General features: G+C 38.9%; 1 protein-coding gene across 8 annotated transcripts in view; it reads left to right on the top strand.

Moving 5' to 3' along the window:
• Positions 1 to 20,004, top strand: part of LOC108114807 (tyrosine-protein phosphatase Lar) — a 103,143-nt gene that overhangs the window by 42,567 nt on the left and 40,572 nt on the right. For 5 of the 8 annotated variants that reach the window (XM_017225921.2, XM_041819270.1, XM_017225922.2 and 2 more), the window contains exons 3-5: positions 990 to 1,031; positions 1,937 to 2,068; positions 2,142 to 2,303. In XM_017225921.2, the coding sequence (XP_017081410.2) occupies positions 990 to 1,031; positions 1,937 to 2,068; positions 2,142 to 2,303 (336 nt within the window). The remainder of the gene's footprint in view (positions 1 to 989; positions 1,032 to 1,936; positions 2,069 to 2,141; positions 2,304 to 20,004) is intronic. The other 3 variants (XM_041819272.1, XM_041819271.1, XM_041819275.1) reach the window with 1 other exon arrangement.

Genomic DNA, 20,004 nt, shown 5'->3' on the forward strand with positions numbered 1-20,004 from the left:
CGCAAATCCAGCAAATCTAGCAAACGCACGCCGGCAAATCATCATCATCTTGTGGGATTGCAAGACGTATCATTCGGATTTCCCTTCTTTTGCCTTCGTCCTTTTTCCCGTTTTTAATGAGCAAAAGCAACAATTTTTCTAGGTGGCAAAATTAGATTTGCCTTTCGGCAAGCTAACTTGGTTGAATTTTTTTTATGCAAAATTGCAAGAAAGTAAATCATTAAATTGATTAAAATATTTGACAAATTGCCTGTATTCTTTATTCCTGCTAACTTATTGCTGCACTGGCAACGTGGCCACAAAAACTTGTCCGACCAAAGTTGAGCTGGGAAAGTTTGGTAAATGATACACAGACTACTACTGACTGCAGCCTCTATTATGGCCAGGCTTTGGCTACCAAAATGGTCTGCCCACAAAAAGAGGTAGCCGAAGGAAAACTTTAAATTATTTAGAATACTCTTAGATGGTAGACGGGGGACAATGTCCACGAGTTTCTTGCCCTTTTAAGTGGTAGGAGGGCGGAGAAGTGTATTATTTTTCTGGCTCTGGGGGTCAGTGTATCAATATTACTTAGTTGCCAGTGAGCGATTGGCTACTAAGTGCATTTCCTAGTTGCTTGATTTTTAGATTTTAAGTTAGAAATATTAACAATTAGTATAAATAATGTAAGTAGGGATATTATTAGGTCTGTGCTTAATATCAAAACAAAATACTTTAAAACAGTTTTAAGTAAGTATTTATCTAAAGGAGTCATTAGAGCTGCCTTCTTAGGCTAACTAAGTTCGTATCTAAGCCTTTTCTAAGGATATCCATTACATTTAAGTTCCTTGTTCTATAATTTGCACTTAAACTAACCAACAACGAGTTAAATTCAATAAACAAGACAACCAAACCTATAACGTTACATAATTCGCGTTAATCGAAAGCAAATTAGTCGTCGTGCGCGTTACGTAAACGTCATTACTAACCGGTCTGCTGCCCATTTACAGATGCAAATTATTCGGATATACCATATATACAATATCTCACACGTAAGTCAGGCCGCGGCCTAAGAGGTGGCAGCATCGCCCGTTAAATATATAGTTACATATATATATATTTAATTTCAATCAAAATCCGATGAAAGAAGAAGAAAAAAGTGAATTAAAATGAAAATCATAAATCGAATTGATATGTTGGGTAAACTACTTTACGTTCTGGGTCGAAAGGATACGTACGTACGTACGTTCGTTCGTCCTCATGACAGAAGGCAGGACATGATGCTATTGCAGCATGCAACATGCACATGACAATATTTTTGCTGGTTGTTTAACGTTTCGTGATTTTTGCCAGATTTTTAATGCCACACATCTGTTTTCCCTGCCACCGCCTGGCTTCCCTATTTTCCCGCAATCCTGCTATCCTGCTATGGTATCCTTTTTGGCTCACATACACACACACATACTCACTCACGAGGCACGTACTACGTTGAGGGTGTAGCATAGTGTGTGTGGGCAAACAACATGCGACGTTGTATTGACAGCATATTGTGACAAATATGTAAAAAGAATATATGAAAACACCCGCTCGCTGGCAGGAACCAGGAAAAAGCGAGATTCCCCATTATATGGAAAATGAATTCAGCTTTAATGCCTACTTAATGCTCTTAACTGAATAAAAAACCGAAACTAAACGCAAACGTAGTTCTTGGACATATCTGTGTTCGTTATAAATCCAAATAAAATCATAAATACTCTTTGTTTAAAGGCTTACCGAGACAGCTTAGCAGGGAGGATGTTCGGCGGGTAAACCAGCATGCAGCATATGTGGCATCAAAAATATCTAATCCCCAAAAATAATATCTGTTAACCCGGGTATGGGGCATCACAAAGTAGAAGCGCTTTTTAAGCCGAGTTAGTAACCCAGATTTGCCATGTTCTTTTACGACCCTCCACAGATCCACCGGAGATCATCAGGAAGCCGCAGAATCAGGGAGTCCGTGTGGGCGGCGTTGCTAGCTTCTATTGTGCGGCCCGCGGTGATCCGCCTCCATCGATAGTCTGGCGGAAGAATGGCAAAAAAGTTTCTGGTAAGTTTCTGCCTTCGAAAAAGCCGGCTTCCTTTAAGCCCACTTAACGGTGACTCGTTTTTCTTTTTTGCAGGTACCCAGTCTCGTTATACGGTCCTGGAGCAACCCGGCGGGATTTCCATACTACGGATTGAGCCCGTAAGGGCGGGACGCGACGATGCCCCGTATGAATGTGTGGCGGAGAACGGAGTGGGCGATGCCGTTTCCGCAGATGCAACTTTAACCATCTATGAAGGTAAGTGCCATGCCGTCATCGACATCAGCGTGTGTGCAGTTATTTATGGCCATCGAGTGCAGCTTCCTAATTGAACTCCACTCGATGGGGCTTCCACTGGAGGAAATTCAAGGGTTAGATGTATCTGAAACGATGAAAATTCAAAAGGATAACGCACAGAAATGATATTTTTGTCATAACAAACATGACTTTTCTCCAAGTGCTGGGAAAACAAAGTTTGTATTAGCCATCTAACTGAATCCTTTTATTTTCCGGTTTGGGAAGAAAAGAGTCGTGAGTCGTAAGCGAGAGAGACAAAAAGTTTCGTTTAGTATGCGTCGCAATGTAAACTACGTTCATACATTGATTTTGAATTAAAACTGAGCAAAGAAGTTGGCGTAAATGGTAAACTTTTGCCGAAGGAGGAGCCCGAAAAACCAGCGAGCTGGGCCGGGGCTGGGCCACCCCCAGGGGTGGTGACGGTAGAAAGTTATTTGCCAGCTTGTTTGTGTGGCTTAAATTACTTGCCAAAATTTACTTTTGCTTATTTACAACTGTGCAAAGGATAAAGTTTTTGCTCTCTAAGCCTAATCAAGTCTGTGCGACGGGGGCGGTTAGGCGGATGGGCTTGGATAGCCAGGCAATTGAACTAATTTGCTTAAACTGAGAGCAGGCCAAAGTATTTATACATTTCCCTTACTCTTTTTTTTGGTTTTGGTTTTCCCCAAAATTATAAACAGCAAAAAGTTCAATAACAAAAATTTTGTTCTCCCTAATGGGACTTGAGCGTGGGAAAGGCTGAAAAGTTATAACTTTTAATGAGATTAAAGCAGCAAATTATTTGGTAAATCAACTTCAATACAATATACATGTATTGATCGATGGTTGGTCTCTGGTTGGTAGGGTTTTCCTCAACCGAATTCAAAGTCTTGGTAAATTAATTAAGAGTGCTTTCGGTTTATAGCTCAATCAAAAGCCTTCAATGTTTATAACTTGATTATTGGATTTTCTTTTGGGGAAATGGGGAATGAAAGCATCTTAATTAGTCATTAGCCTTTTGATTTCGAGGACCTAATCTTAGATTTATTTATGAAATATTTATTGGAAATTATTAACAAGAAGAATGCAAACAGAAAAGAAAACAAAACTTTAATTTATCTATCAAAAAGGGTATGGAAAATGCATTTTCCAAAGCAGAAAGCGAGATCTAACCCCCTACTATTGATTATTTCTCCTTGATTATCATTTTTTGAAGTCCCTTTTTGTTAATAGCTAACGAGGCTTGTAAATCAAATTACCTTGGCCTGGCTTTTTAGTCTTGTGCAGAACTTTTACCTTCACTCGCTTGGTTGTTAGTCGCCGCTAAACTACGCTAATTACTTCCACCATATGGGTAGTGGGGTGGCGGTGCCACCTCCCCTTGCTTTTTGAGTCTATCAGCGAGCGTTGCAACCTGCCACAAATCAAATGCACACCAATTACGTGGCGCCAGAGTGCACAGAGAGCATAATCAACTCGCATAATTAACAACTAAAAATGCAAACGTTGCCACTGCTGGCCGCATAAAAAGACTAAATGTGAGGTCCCTGGGGCACGGATGGAGACATTGTGGAAATGGTAGGTGGTAGGTGGTAGGTGGGTAGTTTTCCAGAACCAAAACCGGGGTCTATCAACGAAAATATGTTCCAGGTTTTGCTTTTTTCCTCCTCGTTCAACCTCGGCCAGTGTGCAATTTTCACACATTTTGCGGTTCCCTTTGGCGGCCTCATAAACAACCAGCAAACAACTAGCTAAAGCCCAAAACAACAACAACAACAACAACAATAATAAACAACAAGCTAAAATAGCTGGCAGACAGTAGTAAATTATAAGTTGGAGCTGTAACTGGTAGACTTGGGGATAAAACTAGTGCACATTACTCATACGCCGCGTACATAAATTTTCCACCTTCCAGCCTTCGGGTACGTAATTATTTTCCGTTTACAAAATGTCTGCCAAACACCTGGAAGTCATCAGTGTTGGAAATGGTGTAGAAGGTGGTGAATAATAAACAGATTTCTCGACTGCGGCCAAGAAACTCGAGGAAAATTACATGAAAAATGAAATAGTTGTTTAGTTTACAAGTTAAAACCAGAAATTTATTATCCATTCCGCCGTTCCCCATCCCTGAAAATCCCATTTTCCTTTGGCACTTAATTAAAATGTTGCATTAGGGTAAAAGGGTGAAAAAAGCAGAAGAAAAGCCAGCAGTGTCAAGAGCAACAACATTCATCCAGAGATTCAGCTGGAAAACATGACCGCCATCCGCTAGATAACAAAGTCACACAGCCATGAGCAGCCAGCAACATGGCAAAGGTCCGGCTTAATAGCAAAATAATAATGCAGCCAGCACAAATGGAAGACAGCATTATAATAAATACACTAATACCGAAAAAGAATAGCAGGGAAAACCTAGGAAAAACTTATCGCTGGCTATAAATTTAGGGAAAGCGTGCGGAGAACAGAAGCAATCAGCCAACAAATTGTAAACAGTAAATTTCAGCAGCCAGTGACTAAGGGGCGGTGAGTTGGCCAAAAGACCGGGCCACATTAGCACTAAATCGCAACGACTAACGCAGTCAGTTGGTTAAGCGTTTCGGGCATAAATATACGCAGCCAAAAAAAGAAAGCAGAAAACAAAATATAAGGATGCTGCAGAGAGTAGTCACGCCTCCGGTGGGTAGAAGATTTATCCCACTACCAGGACGAGGAGCATCCCGCACAAAACTAATCTTTATTTCGATATTTGCATAAAAAACAAACATGTCAAAAATATATATATGTGGTAGGTAGGTAGGTGGTAGGTAGGGAAAGGCGAGAATCCGCTTCACACGGTTTTAGTTTTATTTTCTTTTTCACTTTTTTTAACATCATTTTTTTGGGGGAGTGCATAAAGCTGCAAAGGCAAAAAGGGGATTTACAAAATCCGCCCCCTTTTTATCCCCATCTTCTTCTTTTTTTGCCAAGATATTGCTCGACAGGTGAGGAGACAGAGTCACGTTACTTGCAGGTGTTGCAGGTGCAATCTATCCAAAAACCTGGCTCGTCGTGTGGGTGTGCCGGCTCGTCGGCTTTTGTGGCAAAAGGAGTTGCAGGAGGAGTACAGGACTCTGCAGGATTGCGATGTATACGAGGTGTGTTCAAAAAGTAAGGTGACTTTTCAAATTTCTCGGGCAACATATTTTCGATTATCGTTTTTTTTGTTTTGTTATATTGGTACACTCTTCCCTAACATCTGTACCAAGTTTCAATGGAACATCCTCTTTTGTTTGGTTGTGAGAGGCGTAAAGTTACAAGTTGTTTTGCGAGCTCGGCGATTTTTTGCTATCGAAAAATATGGATCAAAGGATTTGCATCAAATTTTGTGTAAAAAATAAAATTAAGTGCTCTGAAACACTTGAAATGTTGACAGTGGCATACGGTGAAACTGTTCTGAGTAAAAAAAAATGTGTACAAGTGGTACAAACTCTTCCAAGATGGCCGGGAAGATGCCAATGACCAGCCTCGCTCTGGACGCCCAAGCACGTCAACAACTGATGAAAACGTTCAAGCAGTGACGAAAATTGTTTTGGAAAATCGTCGAATCACTATCAGAGAAGTTGCTGAAGATGTCGGTATATCGCTTGGCTCGTGCCATGAAATTTTTTCAAACGTTTTGGGTATGAGTCGTGTGTCAGCGAAGTTTGTTCCGAAATTGCTGAATTTTGACCAAAAGAACCGTCGCATGAGCATCGCTCAAGAGCTGTTGAATGACGTCAACGACGACCCAGATTTACTCAAAGGGTCATAACTGGTGACGAATCATGGGTATATGGTTATGATATCGAAACCAAAGCCCAATCGTCCCAATGGAAGAGCCCAGACGAGCCAAGACCGAAAAAAGCAAAAAATCGCCGAGCTCGCAAAACAACTTGTAACTTTACGCCTCTCACAACCAAACAAAAGAGGATGTTCCATTGAAACTTGGTACAGATGTTAGGGAAGAGTGTACCAATATAACAAAACAAAAAAAACGATAATCGAAAATATGTTGCCCGAGAAATTTGAAAAGTCACCTTACTTTTTGAACACACCTCGTATATGTGTATACAAACACACAAACATACACACACATCGCTGTGGCAAGTGTTTTTGATCTCGCGCTGCTTTAGCCTGTTGAGAATTTTGATTAAAAATGCTTTCACGTGAAACTCAAACGTGCCCCAGCGCTGCTCCTCTGCATATGTGGGCGCCTTTATTGGCATTTGGGGTGGCGTTTATTTTTCCACGCTTTTTCCCGCTGTTTTTCTCTCCTCTCTCCCTCTCTCACTTTCTATGTGTGTGAAAATTTTTACATTGAGATTTATCACGCAAAAAATATAACAAAAAAAAGGATATCATATAGAGAGAGAGAGAGAAAAGCGCGTGAATGGGGAAACAAAGGTAGGAAAAGTAATGTGGACAAAAAAAGAGAGTGAAAAATATAAACTTTCCACATGGCATGGCAACTTTTTACTTGCGGAAATTAATTGCCGCTGTTTGGATGCTGCGCTGATGTTTCATTATCTATTGCAATTAAGTAAATGTGTTCTTTAAGTAGTTAACTTGAATGATTCAAAATCAGAGTTGGCTTTTTGAAGTTTTCATTAACCATTTTGTGACTCTTAAAGCCGGGGTTATCAGTCTTTCTCCTTCTTGTACTTTATTAATCTGTTAAGCTTTTAATTATTTTCTGGTAAGACCCCTTCCATTTGCTACCATTTGCAAAATATTTGTAGCTTCCGCTGTTGGCCTGGTCTAGACAGCAAACAGCTAATGAAAGGAGCCTGGCCTGGCTGAAAATTGCAATAAAATCATCTGAAAGGCAATCTACTTCGCCGCAAAGGCAGCTCTGCTGGTAAATAACAGAATACAGGAAAACCCAAAACAATTTGCTTTTAAATTTGCTTGCCAAAAAAACTTTTTAGCACCTCAAACGGGCCAACAATCTTTCCCTTTTTTGTAATGGTAGTAGGAGGCAGGAGGTTTTCCCTCTCCCGCCTGGGCAAAAACAATATGCCGTCGACGTGGAGGCGCAAATAAATTTCATTAATTGCCAGCCGAAAAGGAGACTGCGATGGCATCGTTCTAGAATTTCGCAGTTTCGGAGGGCGGGCAGCATTCATTAATCTCACTTTATAGTAATAAGCGGCTTTGCTGGTTACGGTTTGGTTTTGCTCCTCCATCCTCTTGCTCTTTTGCTTTTTTTTGGAGTAAGGAATGAGGAGTGAGGCAGTCGGAACTGGTGGACCATTAGTTGAGCTTGATTAAAACGCTGGAGCCGGGCTGCACTTGTTGCAAAGTCAAATGGCATGTCCCGGGCAATGGGGAAAACTTCATCCTTGGGTTTTTTTGGGACCGCTGTGCGGTGCTCACATAGACAAACATTGACAATACACTGGGCGCATTTAACTGGCCAACGGCATTGGCCACATCCTCGGCCACCAGGAGTTCTCCCTCCCTCCTAACACTTCGTCCTTAGTCCTGAGTCCTTCGCCCTTCTCGACCCCTGGCACCGTTTGCGGTTTGCCTAAAAAGTCATATTAATAATGAAAATTCCACAGTAGCGAAAAGTTTAAATGGGCGAAATTTGCTGCGGAGCAGAGCCGGCTACTCTAGCCCTTCAGCAATGCAGCTGTGGCGTCAAGCTGTGCCAGGAATATGCTTCCAGGATCCAGGATCCGGGACTTGGACTTGCCTGCTGCCATACAATGAAGTGTGTATGTGTGTATTGCAAAGTTATTGGGCTTATAGCTGTTTATATTTAATGTATGACAAAAGTGCTGAACCTAAAGGAAAAAACTGCCAAGAGAAGAAAAAATGACTCACAATAGCCCGTTAGCCAATGTACATTATTGAAAAGTTGTAGCAGTTAGTTAAAGTTGGCTAACTCCTGGCAATATAATGTACAGACTTCGATAACTTTGTTAAGTTGAATGAAATTGTGAAATTTAAAGGAGTTTCACTTAAGAAACCCAACAACCAGAACCACTTAGATTAGAATCCAAAAATCTATCAACAGATCTATGCTTTTGATAAATTCCAAAATCAAATGGCTAACAATGTCGTAAAACTAACTCGTTAAATGTAAATGCCTGTCACTTCATCTTCGTAAATCATATTTTATGATAGTCATAACTCAGCAAGGCAGCCCACTAACTGTTTGAATAAATTTGGCCATAATAGTTGGACTAAACACACAACTCGCTGCTTTTCAAATTTAAACCAATTAAACGTTCATCTCGCTCGCTCGTTCGCATTTCACTTAATATGATTTGTGCTGCCGAAAAGCCATAAAGTGCCGTTCTAAATTGCGAAAATATTTCAAAAAACTAGCCACCATATATATATGTACATATATTTTCCTGGCAATTGCCGGGTTGCGTGCGAGGAAATCGCACACGTAAATACCAAAAGTCGTCGTCTTAAATTGGGTAACTTGGTAACTTGGCTGCCTTTTCAAAATGAAATGCACCAGCGGAAAATTCGCTTCTCAGAGGTATATATTTGCTAGTTTGATGGAAAAGATGAAGAAACGAAAAGGCTCACAATACTTGGTTGGAAAATGAAAGAAGCCGTAGTGAAGTTGCCACCAAAAGATTTTAATCAAACGAATCGAAAGGGCTTAAAGAGAGAGAGAGAGAGAGAAAGCAATGAGAACTGTATTTGGAGATTAGCCAAGTTAGTTTGAATTATACATGAAATTGAGGTGACGAGAGGAATATATTTTATATCATCTAAATCGGATTTTCGCTTTTTTCCTTCTCATTCTCCTCTCCGTCTAACCCCAATATTCACATTTTATTATGCCGGAAAATGCATTTGAAATTCATCAGTGGAAATAGGTAGCAGCAGACCTAGATACCCACATGACAGTCCGCCTTTGCATCAATATAGCATCAATATATATATATATATAGATATATCAATCAACCCACTTTTCCTTCTCCGGCTTCCAAGTAAGTGCAAGTCAGTCGCCGCCGCCTCCGCTCTTCCTTCCGCCAGCTCTCAGTTTTTTTTCGGTATTAAAGTTTCAGACGTAATGACGTTAAATAAAATTGGAAGCGACTTCAAAAAATTGAACTTTTATTGGCTTCCTGAAAAAAGGGAAAAGCGAAAATAGATATGAAAAGTGAAAATGTTAGGGTAGGCAAAGGAAGCTTACGATGAAATGAATTTTATATATTCCAATTTTTGTTTTATATCAATTTTTGTTCTTGTTTCCTTCCTTGTTAGATAGCAGTTGATCATAATAATAGCTTTGCGAAACAGATTGTTGTTAGAACTGCAGGAATATGAAATGATGAGATGACTGTTTTGACGCAATGCAGCTCTATATGTAGTATCATTTTTAATAGAAATATATTTTATAAATATAAAATGTAGTGAAAGTTTAAGTAGAGGAAAGGAAGAGCTAAATGTTCTGATAGATGTACTTTTATTGGATTTATGTTGGCCAGCTTGTGTTTTACATTGGTTTATAGATTAGATTTAAACTAAGTAGAAAATATTTTGAATATGCATAAAATCAATAAAACATTTGTATTCAACTTTCTGTAGTTACCGTTTGATTTTACCAATCAAAATCCTAGCCATTCACAGTCTAGTCAGTCTAAAACCAACATAAAAAGAAAGAATATGGCTATGTCTAACTTAATTAATTTCGTCCTGCTGTGAGCTGCTCCCAACTGGGAGTTTCTTTGTAAGAAACTTGAATATGCCACCACAAACACGCTCGGGAAGCAAAGTTCGCCGCGTTCTCCCAGCCATTCATACATAATTTCAGCTCCTGTAAGCAGGCGCTGTTTGTTTGTTTATTATTCTATTCTCGCCGAAAAGAACAGGGAATATACTATATATATCCAACATATATATATCTTTTAAAGCGCACTTTTGTGGACAGAGCTGTCGTTGTTTGTGCTGTTTTGGCTTTAGTTTTGACTGGGTTTCTTTTTGGCTCTTTGTTTGGAAAGTGCATTGTACAGCAGCTGGGGTCTTGGGGGTTTGCAGCGACCACAGAGAACGGCTAACAATGATGGAGATATTGTCGAGCTGTGGTATTTTGGCCTGCTAAATAATAAATGCATTTACTCCGACACTCCTGAATATTTTTCCGGGCAAATGGAAAATTCCGTTGCTCGCCGGAAATATATATAGCCGTATATATGCATGTTTGAAGTTATCAACAGCGAAATGCCTACAACTTAATCAAGCATTTTTCATGATGTAAAGTTCCCCGGGCTTTCCCTCACAGGCAAATTAGATGGCTTGGTGTGAGTGCCACACTTTTTGCCGCATACACCTTGACGTGATCCTGACACGTCTTGACATACGATGCCACTTACGATATGTCTTTGTTTCCATTTACGTTTGCTTTTTGTTTTCCCTCTCTTCCACTCCCCCTTTCCTCCTGTGTTTTGTTTATTTATTTGTTTGTTTGTTTGTTTGCCTTGCCTTTTGATATCTCAACTTTTGGCGCGTGGCTTTGGCGACACTTAGCGCATTGTAAATCGAGGCAATCGCCTGTCGTCCTGGCCTCGCTGTATATGTATGTGTTATCGGTGGCACAGACAGACAAGGACCTTCGACTTGTCACAGGATATCACTTCATCCCTTGCCCTTCCTCCCGCCAAAAAATTTGTTTATTTATTTTTTTTTTCATTACATGTGTAGGCAAAGTTTTGCATTTGCTTTGAGCTTGTCGCCCATTAAAAAAAAAAAGGAAAAAAGGAAATACTTGGAAAAATTCGAAACATGTGAAATTTTTCTACCCCTCCTTTGATTTTTTATTTGGGTTGTTTGTTTTATTTTGTTTCTTTTTTTTAGCATACGCAGAAAAAGTTTTCACTTATCTGTCATGTGGAGTTGGGTTAGGGAGAGGGCGGCGCGAGAAGCAGGTCATCCTTTGTCAGGCATTTGACATGTGGCATAAATCGCGTAAAACAATTGTAAACGAGTGCAGAGTGGGTTTGGGGTTGGGGTTGGGTTTCCTCTTTCGCCGGAAAATTGCGAATCTGGAGTGAAAAATTATTTGGGCTTGTCAGGATGTTAAAGATTCGGCAATAAGTCAGGAGCTGGAAAATGGCACGCGTTGAAATATTAGACGCTAGTATTCTAGGCTGTCTTGTACGATATGCATATCCTATATCCTATATTTTAATGTCAACACTCTGGCAGAAGTGACTTAATTATTAATTGGATTTCTCCAGGAAATTTTCCACATTCATTTCATATATTCTATCCCTTATTTAGGCAAATTTCCATCAATCTCTCCCTTTTAGGCTTATCACCGGCTTATACCGCTTCATCGTCGGAGGCTACCCTTAAAAAAGCTTCTGGCTTTCGTCCATAAACATTGTGTTTAACTTAATACCAGAAAATGTCTTATTTGGCACTTTTTTCGGACATTTCATCTCATAGTTTATCACTTACTCTTGCCGCTCAAATAATTTTAGCTTAGCTCAACCATTTCCTCGACCTTTTTTGCCACCACCCAGCCAAACCAGCCAAACAAAAAATGCTCAATGAGCCATGCAAAAAGGCGTCAAATGCCCTTTGACACTGACCAACAGAGAGCGGGGGATAAAAAAGGAAAAGGGAAAGCGAAAGGTTGGAGAAAAAATAGTTGACCGCGTTACCAGAGGGCGAGACCTATCTAAATGTCACTGGCTTATCACATATGAAATATCGCTTAAACTAACGCAAAATGTCAAACTTGCAGCCAAGTCAAAAAAAAAAGGGTTAAGGCTGCGAGCCTCCAAGGGGAAATGGCTTCTGCTTTGACTTCTATGATTTACGATGGCCTATCAAAATGGCAAGGCACAAAAGTATTCTAGCGTTTATTTTATATTTATTTTTTAATGGGAAAAACGGTTGTTAAAAGTTAATCAGTAACTGCCGCTGTTGTTGTTGATGTTGCTGTTGTCTTGCGATGAAAAATGATCTCGGCAAGTGACTGACATTTCATTAAAAGTATGGGAGAGAGGAGGTCTTAGCCCTAGCGAGGTATTCTGGCAATGCCAACACTTACACAGTCAATTGCACAAATCTGGCCGAGTTCGGTGGGCCCATTCGTCGCTCGATTATAATTTAATCCAGTGTGGTATGTGCGACAAGGCGACATAGAGACTCCTGGAACGTGATGCCGCGCACACATTACCATTTTTCACATCGCTTTCTGTGTTCTGCCCGCCAGCAAAAAACAAAAAAAAAAAAATAAAATATATGTACTGTGTAAGGGAGCGAGGCGAAATAGAAGTGTCTGTCATTTTTATAAATAACATTTTCCGAGTATGCAGAGCAACATCTGAGTGTGTCATTGTCACCCAACCAACACAGACACAAACACAGACACACACACACATAGGACTTGAAATATGTGCCAACAATTTTGTAGTATCATAACATTGCATACTTTTAGGGCGCCACAAACCTATAAATCTGCCTCAGCGTAATTAAAGTAATTGCAAATGGAATGGAATTCCTTGTAGTGTCGCTCTTGAAGGCGGCGATTAAGCCATTTATGCCAAGGCAGCGGAAAAATGTTAAGCACTTTCCTTGCCCCAAGAAACCCAAAATCTGGGCTCTCTGAACTTGAATTTGGCCTGCGAGTGGCTAATTAAAGCATTTCGGTTAAGGGTAAACATCAGCAAACGGAAATTCGTAGTGGAATTTGGCTGCTCAGCTAGTAAATGATGATGTTGAGGCTTTTCTTTTGGGCTGGCCCCAAAGGAAAGTCAAGTCAACTCAGCACAAATGTATATGCGAAAGAGGCTTTTCTTTGCGTCCATGGAAATGAGGCTTACACATGAAAATGCAATCAACAAATTTTGCAGACTTTAAGTTTTATGTTTGCTATGTGTAAGTATTTACCAGCTAGTTTTGATGCCCTTAATTGTAGCTTTAATGGTGGAGAAGTTGTTCATATTCAGCGGCCAATTCTATGTAACAAAATGTAAAGACAGGAGGTTCAAGTTTTCAAGTTTTTAACACATTTGGCAAAAGGATTTGTTCAACTAGCCTCGCCCTTAGTAAAAATTAAAGTGATAGACTATGATTTACCTACTAAACGTTAACTTTTTAGTACCCAAATGATTTATAAAGAATTTAAAAGTTATATAAAATTAATATGAATGCTCTATCAACAGGATGTTCAGCGCATAAAATGTATTTTATATCTTTTAAATGTTTTTTTTATTACTCTGAGCTTAGAAATTTTCATTTAAAGTTACCTACAATAAATAGTTAAAGGCAGTTACTTTTTAACTGCTTTCCTAACAGGGTATTCTATTTGTAGAACGGCGTTTAAAATCCTTCCGCTCATTATAAAATGCAGTGCAGAACATTAACCGCATATGGTGGTACACCTCCAAAGCAACTTTTGCCACCAGGTCAGCCACCCAATGCAGTGTGCTTTTTCATAATTTTCCGCACACAATGAACGTCAGACTAGCCCTGAGCGAGTTGAACCCGCTTTCCGCTTTTCCTCCCTACATGTGGGTTTCCTTTCTACATTTTGCCTTTGGTTAGCACCAAAAAAGAGAAAGGGAAACGAGAAAGCCACCATCTTTTGCTTACAATTAACCTCAAAAATGAGTTTCCATTAAAAATGGCCCGGAGTCATCGATGTGCTGGCCATGTGTGTCGCTGTTGCACTGTTGCTGTCTGGGATCGCCCTCCACAAATTGCGGCTGAAACAGCGCCAGAAACTTTACGACAGCCCAACGTGACGTATGTTCGAGCTGTCAGTTGTGTTTAATGTTCTGCATAGCGTTTTCTCTCCCTTTTTCGTTTCGTTTTCCCTACTACACTTTCCCCCCATTCCTTGTCTGTTTCTTGGTATCCTCTTTGCCAAGTTTTATTGTGTTATCTTTAAGAGGAAAGTGCGCTACTTCAATGATTGTTGGAGTGTTAATTCCTGGAAAATTAAATTTATTGTTTTGGATTTAAGAAATTGTTTGATTTTTGGTTAATAAATCTGAGGTTTGAGATAGAAATACTAATTCTTTGAATAACTTTATATTTCTGAGACACTCTAAACTTGCACCTTTTAGTTTCTATCTTGAAGTAGAACTTAGTATATACGTGACAGCTGGCCATCTCCTAAACACAATAAATGTCCTGCTCATCAATAATTTCTTCTCCATTGGGCTTTGGAGATGGTCTTGGGTTGGGTAAAAAACAATTAGACACTTGATCGTACTAATTGCCGGGTCATTAATACAACAACTATTGATTTCATTTCCACCCACTAAAAGACGTGTTCCTCTGCAATGGCTTAAAAGGAAAACTAAGAATGGTCTCGAGTGACCGCGTTTTATTGCAAAACGAAGACTTGACCACTTTGAAATTGAATTTTAAATTAATAAACGTTGCGGTTGCATCAAGAATTACAAATTTATATGCATCGTCCTTCTTCGTTGTTCTCGCTTCGGAGAGTTCCTGCCGCGTTCCAGGCATTGTGGCCAAATCTATGCACATTTTTTCCGTTAGCCAAACGCCCCGCCCCAGCGCCGCACCTGGCTTCTTTAGCCTTTTTCCATCTTGATTTTGTTGCCTTTTGGGCGCATACCCTGTAACCACAGGTATGTATATAGGAGAGTAGGGGACTGCCAGGTTGTTTGATTTGATAAGATGAAAAGGTAGGATAGAAGAGTTTATAAGCACTTGAAGAGTACACTATCTTGGATTAACACCATATCAAGATTTATATTTTCATTGTTAGTTTACAATCTTGATAGAAAACTTCTTTAAATAAAAACTTAAACTTAAGGTTAGCTTCATTTTTAAATACAGATGATTGTAACATAAATCGTAATATAACTTTTGAATAAATCAAGCTAACAAACTAACAAAGCAAATAAGGCAATTCAGTATCCCCAGAGCTTTTCAATATATTTTCATAATAATTTATTTTATTGCCACGCCTAAGAGGGTATTCCAGGACTCCAGTAAGGACCCTACAGACATTTTTTCCGCATATAAATCTTGGTTTAGCCGACTGCTCTTTCTTGCCGCCCCACGCCAATTCGCTTTTTTTCGCAGTTGGTCCTGCCTTTTGGCTAGCTGCTTGTATTTTTTATATCGTTTAGTTCTCTTTTTACCGTTTCCTTTCTCTTCCTCTCTTTTTTATATTTTATTTTAGTTTTTTTCCATTTTGAGTTGGTTTCTTTGTTGGCATGTTTTGCTTTTGTGGTTTTAATTCTATTTTCGCTATAAATTGTTTTGGTACGCTAACATTTTACAAGGCGCCAAGCGTCGAGAGTGCAGTGTGGCGTTTCACAGTTGGCTGCTGTCCGTATCCTTTGCTGGTCCTGGTCCTGTCCCTGTCCCTGGCTGCATCCGTGTCCGTATCCGTGGCCGTGTCCATGTCCATGGCATGCAACTAATTACATTTGCATATCCATGGCAGAGAACTGGAAATGCTGCTCACCGATATTGTATATTTCTGGCCTAAAATTTCATGGTAAACTAAAATATAAAACACAAAAAAAAAGATAAAGATAAATTGGCCAACTCTGTCGCCGCAATCAGCATAATTATAAACTTCTTTGCTGAGTTTTACGCATTTGCTTTATGAGCAAATAATAAGTCCAAACTGAATGGACAACGACAACGAGAACGACAGAAAAACTTGTACTACTCAAGAGCAAAAGCAATTAAGAATGCACTTGTTGTTTGACGATAATGATAACGATGATGACCATGTTAATAATGATGGTGGCTCAACTCAAGCTCATCTCATCTCCATTTGCAGAGCCTCTGTTCCAGCAGTCTCTGTCACTCGGACACGCCCACACGCACGAGTGCATCTGCCTTCTGCAGCTATGTATAGTCCTTTTGGCTTAATTATGAACTAATTAATATGAGATGGGTGGTGGTAGGTCCCTTCTCTCTGTTTGCTTACTTATCCCTTTTGGCCATAGTTTTTTTTAATTAAATGTTGGCCGCTTTCTTGGCCATTCATTATGGCATTCGATTGAATGAAATGCATTTGCTGATTGGTTAATGTTTTAAAATAAAACGGATATTTAAGGGTGTTTAAAGTACTTAAAGAAAACTTATAATTTGTCCTTGAAAATCGTACGTTAAAAAAACGTTTTTTTTTAACATAAATTATTAATCTACAAAAACGGTTCTACAAAAAATTGCAATTTAAATGAGATTTAGAGCCAAGCTCATAAATAATTTAAGGTTATTTTTATATGCAAAGGCATAAATTATGTGACTTTTTCAGAATGAGTTTTTTAAAGCCATATATGTCTGTAAGTTCCCATTAAAAAAAGTATATATTAAATTTAATCCGCTTTAATACATTTTCTATATGTGATTTTAATGTGGTTTCAAGGCCAGGTCCATAAATTATTTAATGTGGTTTTTGAAATAACGCAAGCATAACTTTCATAGCCAATAAACACATTAAATACACATTTTTGAGCTTATAAATTAATGTAGGGTAGTACAAATTGATAATGTTTATTTCGGATATATATAAAGGAAAATTAAAGAAACAAAGGTTTTGTATTAAACTTCACGACTTCCGCACTCTATGGATGACACTTGCTCTCTTCAATATTGGCAATCGACTGACTCCAACTTAATAAGCGCAATTTCTATTAGGAAGAGGGTGATGGGTATAGACTTACTTTGATAAAAAGAGACAGTTCTATATGGCGTTTTGGCTGATGGAAAAAAGCTACGAGGTTGTGGAATTCCGAACAGTGTGTCCCCATATGAAATTAAAAAGGCAGCTTAATACCTTAATATAACCATATCTCACATTAAGGTTTTGTTGGAAAATTGAAGCTGCATTAAGCAACAGATTTCCCTTATACAGACAAGCCGACAAATGAGAATATCAAGATCTATTATTTGTAATTAATTTGCCTTTTCGGCCTTTCCGCCCATCAGCAGCGACTCCAGGTAAATTGATTAAATGAGCTGCACACATGCGTACACCCAAACGTATATAATTAATAAACAAACCGAACCGCATATACCCCTATATATATAGAGAGAGAAAGAGAGAGAGAAATATATATAGAACTCACTGGCATATGTTGTATGGCTGGCAAACAGGAAGTGGAGCCCAAACTCTTGGGGTCCGAGTATCGCGGCGATGTGTGTCCACAATCATTTCCCCTGACATATGCATCCGAAAACGGGCACAAAATTAATAAAGCTAAAAGCATGCTACCAATAATGTTTATAAATTTAATTATGTAAATGTCTGGCCATAAAAAACAAACAAAGCCAACGAAGGGATTGCTGGGCAGCAACAACAAGCAGAAAAATGCTAATAGATGTCAAACACAAATTGAAACGCAAGCGAAGTAAAAACATGTTCTGGGTAAAAAATTCGTAAAATATATATTAAATGAAGCGCTAGGATAACTTTTAAAAAAGTTGGACAAATACCAAAGATAAGAATGGGAACTGAAAATATTTGACTCGCATATGAAATTAATTAAATTTCATTTTTTCCGCTGTCAGTCGAACATTAAATGTCCTTTGGTTTATGTTTCGCTGTATACCGCTGCCAGTAGTGCCAGGACCCCCACCCCAATTTCTGTTGATGCCCCGGCACGGTGTACAGGTTTTTATGGTCCTGGTTTTACTTTTCTCTTTTTCGTTTTTTAATACGTATGTTCGTATGAATTTTTGCATTTCCGTTTGGTTATTAGTTTTTGTACGGCATTTCCGGCATTTTTATGCGCCATATGCGACGCTCTTTGGATTTCTGCTATATCTATATATATTCATATATAAAAGTCATGGCTCGGATTTTGGTGTGCATTGTTCCTGTGTTATTGTTATGGCATTACTGTCTTTATTAAAGTGGAAGCGGTTAATTAAAGCAAATTACCAACGAAATATAAAGTTGGAAGTTCGCTTTACGCCGTTTCTATGACTGATTTTCATATACTCATTTCGCTGGTGAGAAATCCCAGTACGGGGGCATTATCACGGGATAAAAGTGCAAGCAAAGTTCACTGGAATTCTCGGACTTTTGTGCGTTGTAATAATTTTTTATGCACCATGTCAGCGGGAGCACTATGCACAGCTTGCAGCACCGTCAACTGATGTCATATGTCAAAGTGCAAAAGGTAGTTGCCATTATTTTTACCTCAGACGCCATTCCAATTCCCTCTTACTACCCCCTCACCACTGTTTTTTCTCCACTCAACAAACCATGGACGACTACATTGTGCTTTTTATGGGAATATTTGCAATAAATAATATATAGTATACGCCGGATGCGCCCGAACCAGAGGGCCATTCACATCCAAATGGGTAGGCAAAAGGCACTCAATTATATGATGTGTGTGTCAGTGTGTGTGTGTGTGTGTGTGTGCGGGGGCAACGTTTATTGCGAAATGTAATTATGCAACTTAATGCAAGTTCATTTCAATGTTTAACATTCCATTTACATATGAAAGATTTAAGGCCGGGCGAGTCCGAAAAACAAAAATGCCAATGAATTGAAATTGCAATGCATTTTCGAGGGGCCAGAAAGGAGCGCGAAATGCGGAAAAGCGGACAACTACTGTAACAAAGAGCCAATTAAAGGGCTAACAATGTCGGGGGCCGGCGGAAAAGAAAAGTTTTTTAATTATAAGTTTAAATTCAAAAACATTTAAGCTGCCAGTAACTGTGTGTGTGTGTGTATATGTATGTGTTTGCCTGTAAATGCGAATAAAAGTCTGTTTGTTGGCCCATAAAAGTATGCTATAAAATGTTGAACGCACTCGCACACACGGATATGCAATTGTACTTGTATAGCTGTAGTTGTAGTTGTAGTTGTAGTTGCTCTTAATGGCCAGCATTGTTAATTGCGTACCATAAATCCGTGCAGCAGTCGTCGTCCTAGCACATCTTGTTCCACCATATACTTTATATATATTTTATAACCCGCTGCTCACTCTGCTGCCAATTGACCGACGACCACCTTTGACAACAATAAAACGGAAGCCTTTCTCTTTCGCTTTTTGTTATTGTTTCTGTTTTTATTTATTTTTGTTGTTTCAACAACAAACTCGCATAAAGCAGAGACAGATGGGAGAACCAGTAGCCTGTTACATGTAATTAATTTCAAATTATTTATACATGAACGCTCAGACAGTGGCAATAGCAATAGCAGCATCCGAATCAGGCTAACAAAAGTAATAAAACAAAATGAGAAAAAAGAAAAACTGGCTGGAAAGGAAACATTTTTGTAGCCACACTGGCCTGCGGTGTTTATAAACTGTGTGTTTGTGTGTCTCAATTAAATAGCTTGTTTAAGCAGTAAATAAAAAGAATATTTATCAATAGGGAAAGTTGAAAATGAAAAACTATTCAACTCAGGAAATATTTGACAAGGCTTGCAGCTATGTGAGAAGTTTAAGTGAGGGGAGTTGAGTTCAGTAAATAGAAAACAAAGGGCTTAGGAAATATGTATTTGCTTAAAAATATTAATTACTTTCGTTAGTTTTATTAGTATTACTTAAGATGACTTCGAAAGAAGTAAGAAGTTAAGTATTTGATGTAAAAAAATGTATTTAAATTAGTTGAACTTCATTTTTGGCTCATATTATTAGTCAAGAAAGTATACTTTTCACTTAATTAAAATAATAAATAACTCCCTTGACAATATTTGCTTCCCTGTTGGCCTAATTTCATGCCA

This window comes from Drosophila eugracilis, unplaced genomic scaffold (genome assembly GCF_018153835.1).
Source record: "Drosophila eugracilis isolate 14026-0451.02 unplaced genomic scaffold, ASM1815383v1 contig_513, whole genome shotgun sequence".
In the NCBI taxonomy this organism is placed as follows: Eukaryota; Metazoa; Arthropoda; class Insecta; order Diptera; family Drosophilidae; genus Drosophila; species Drosophila eugracilis.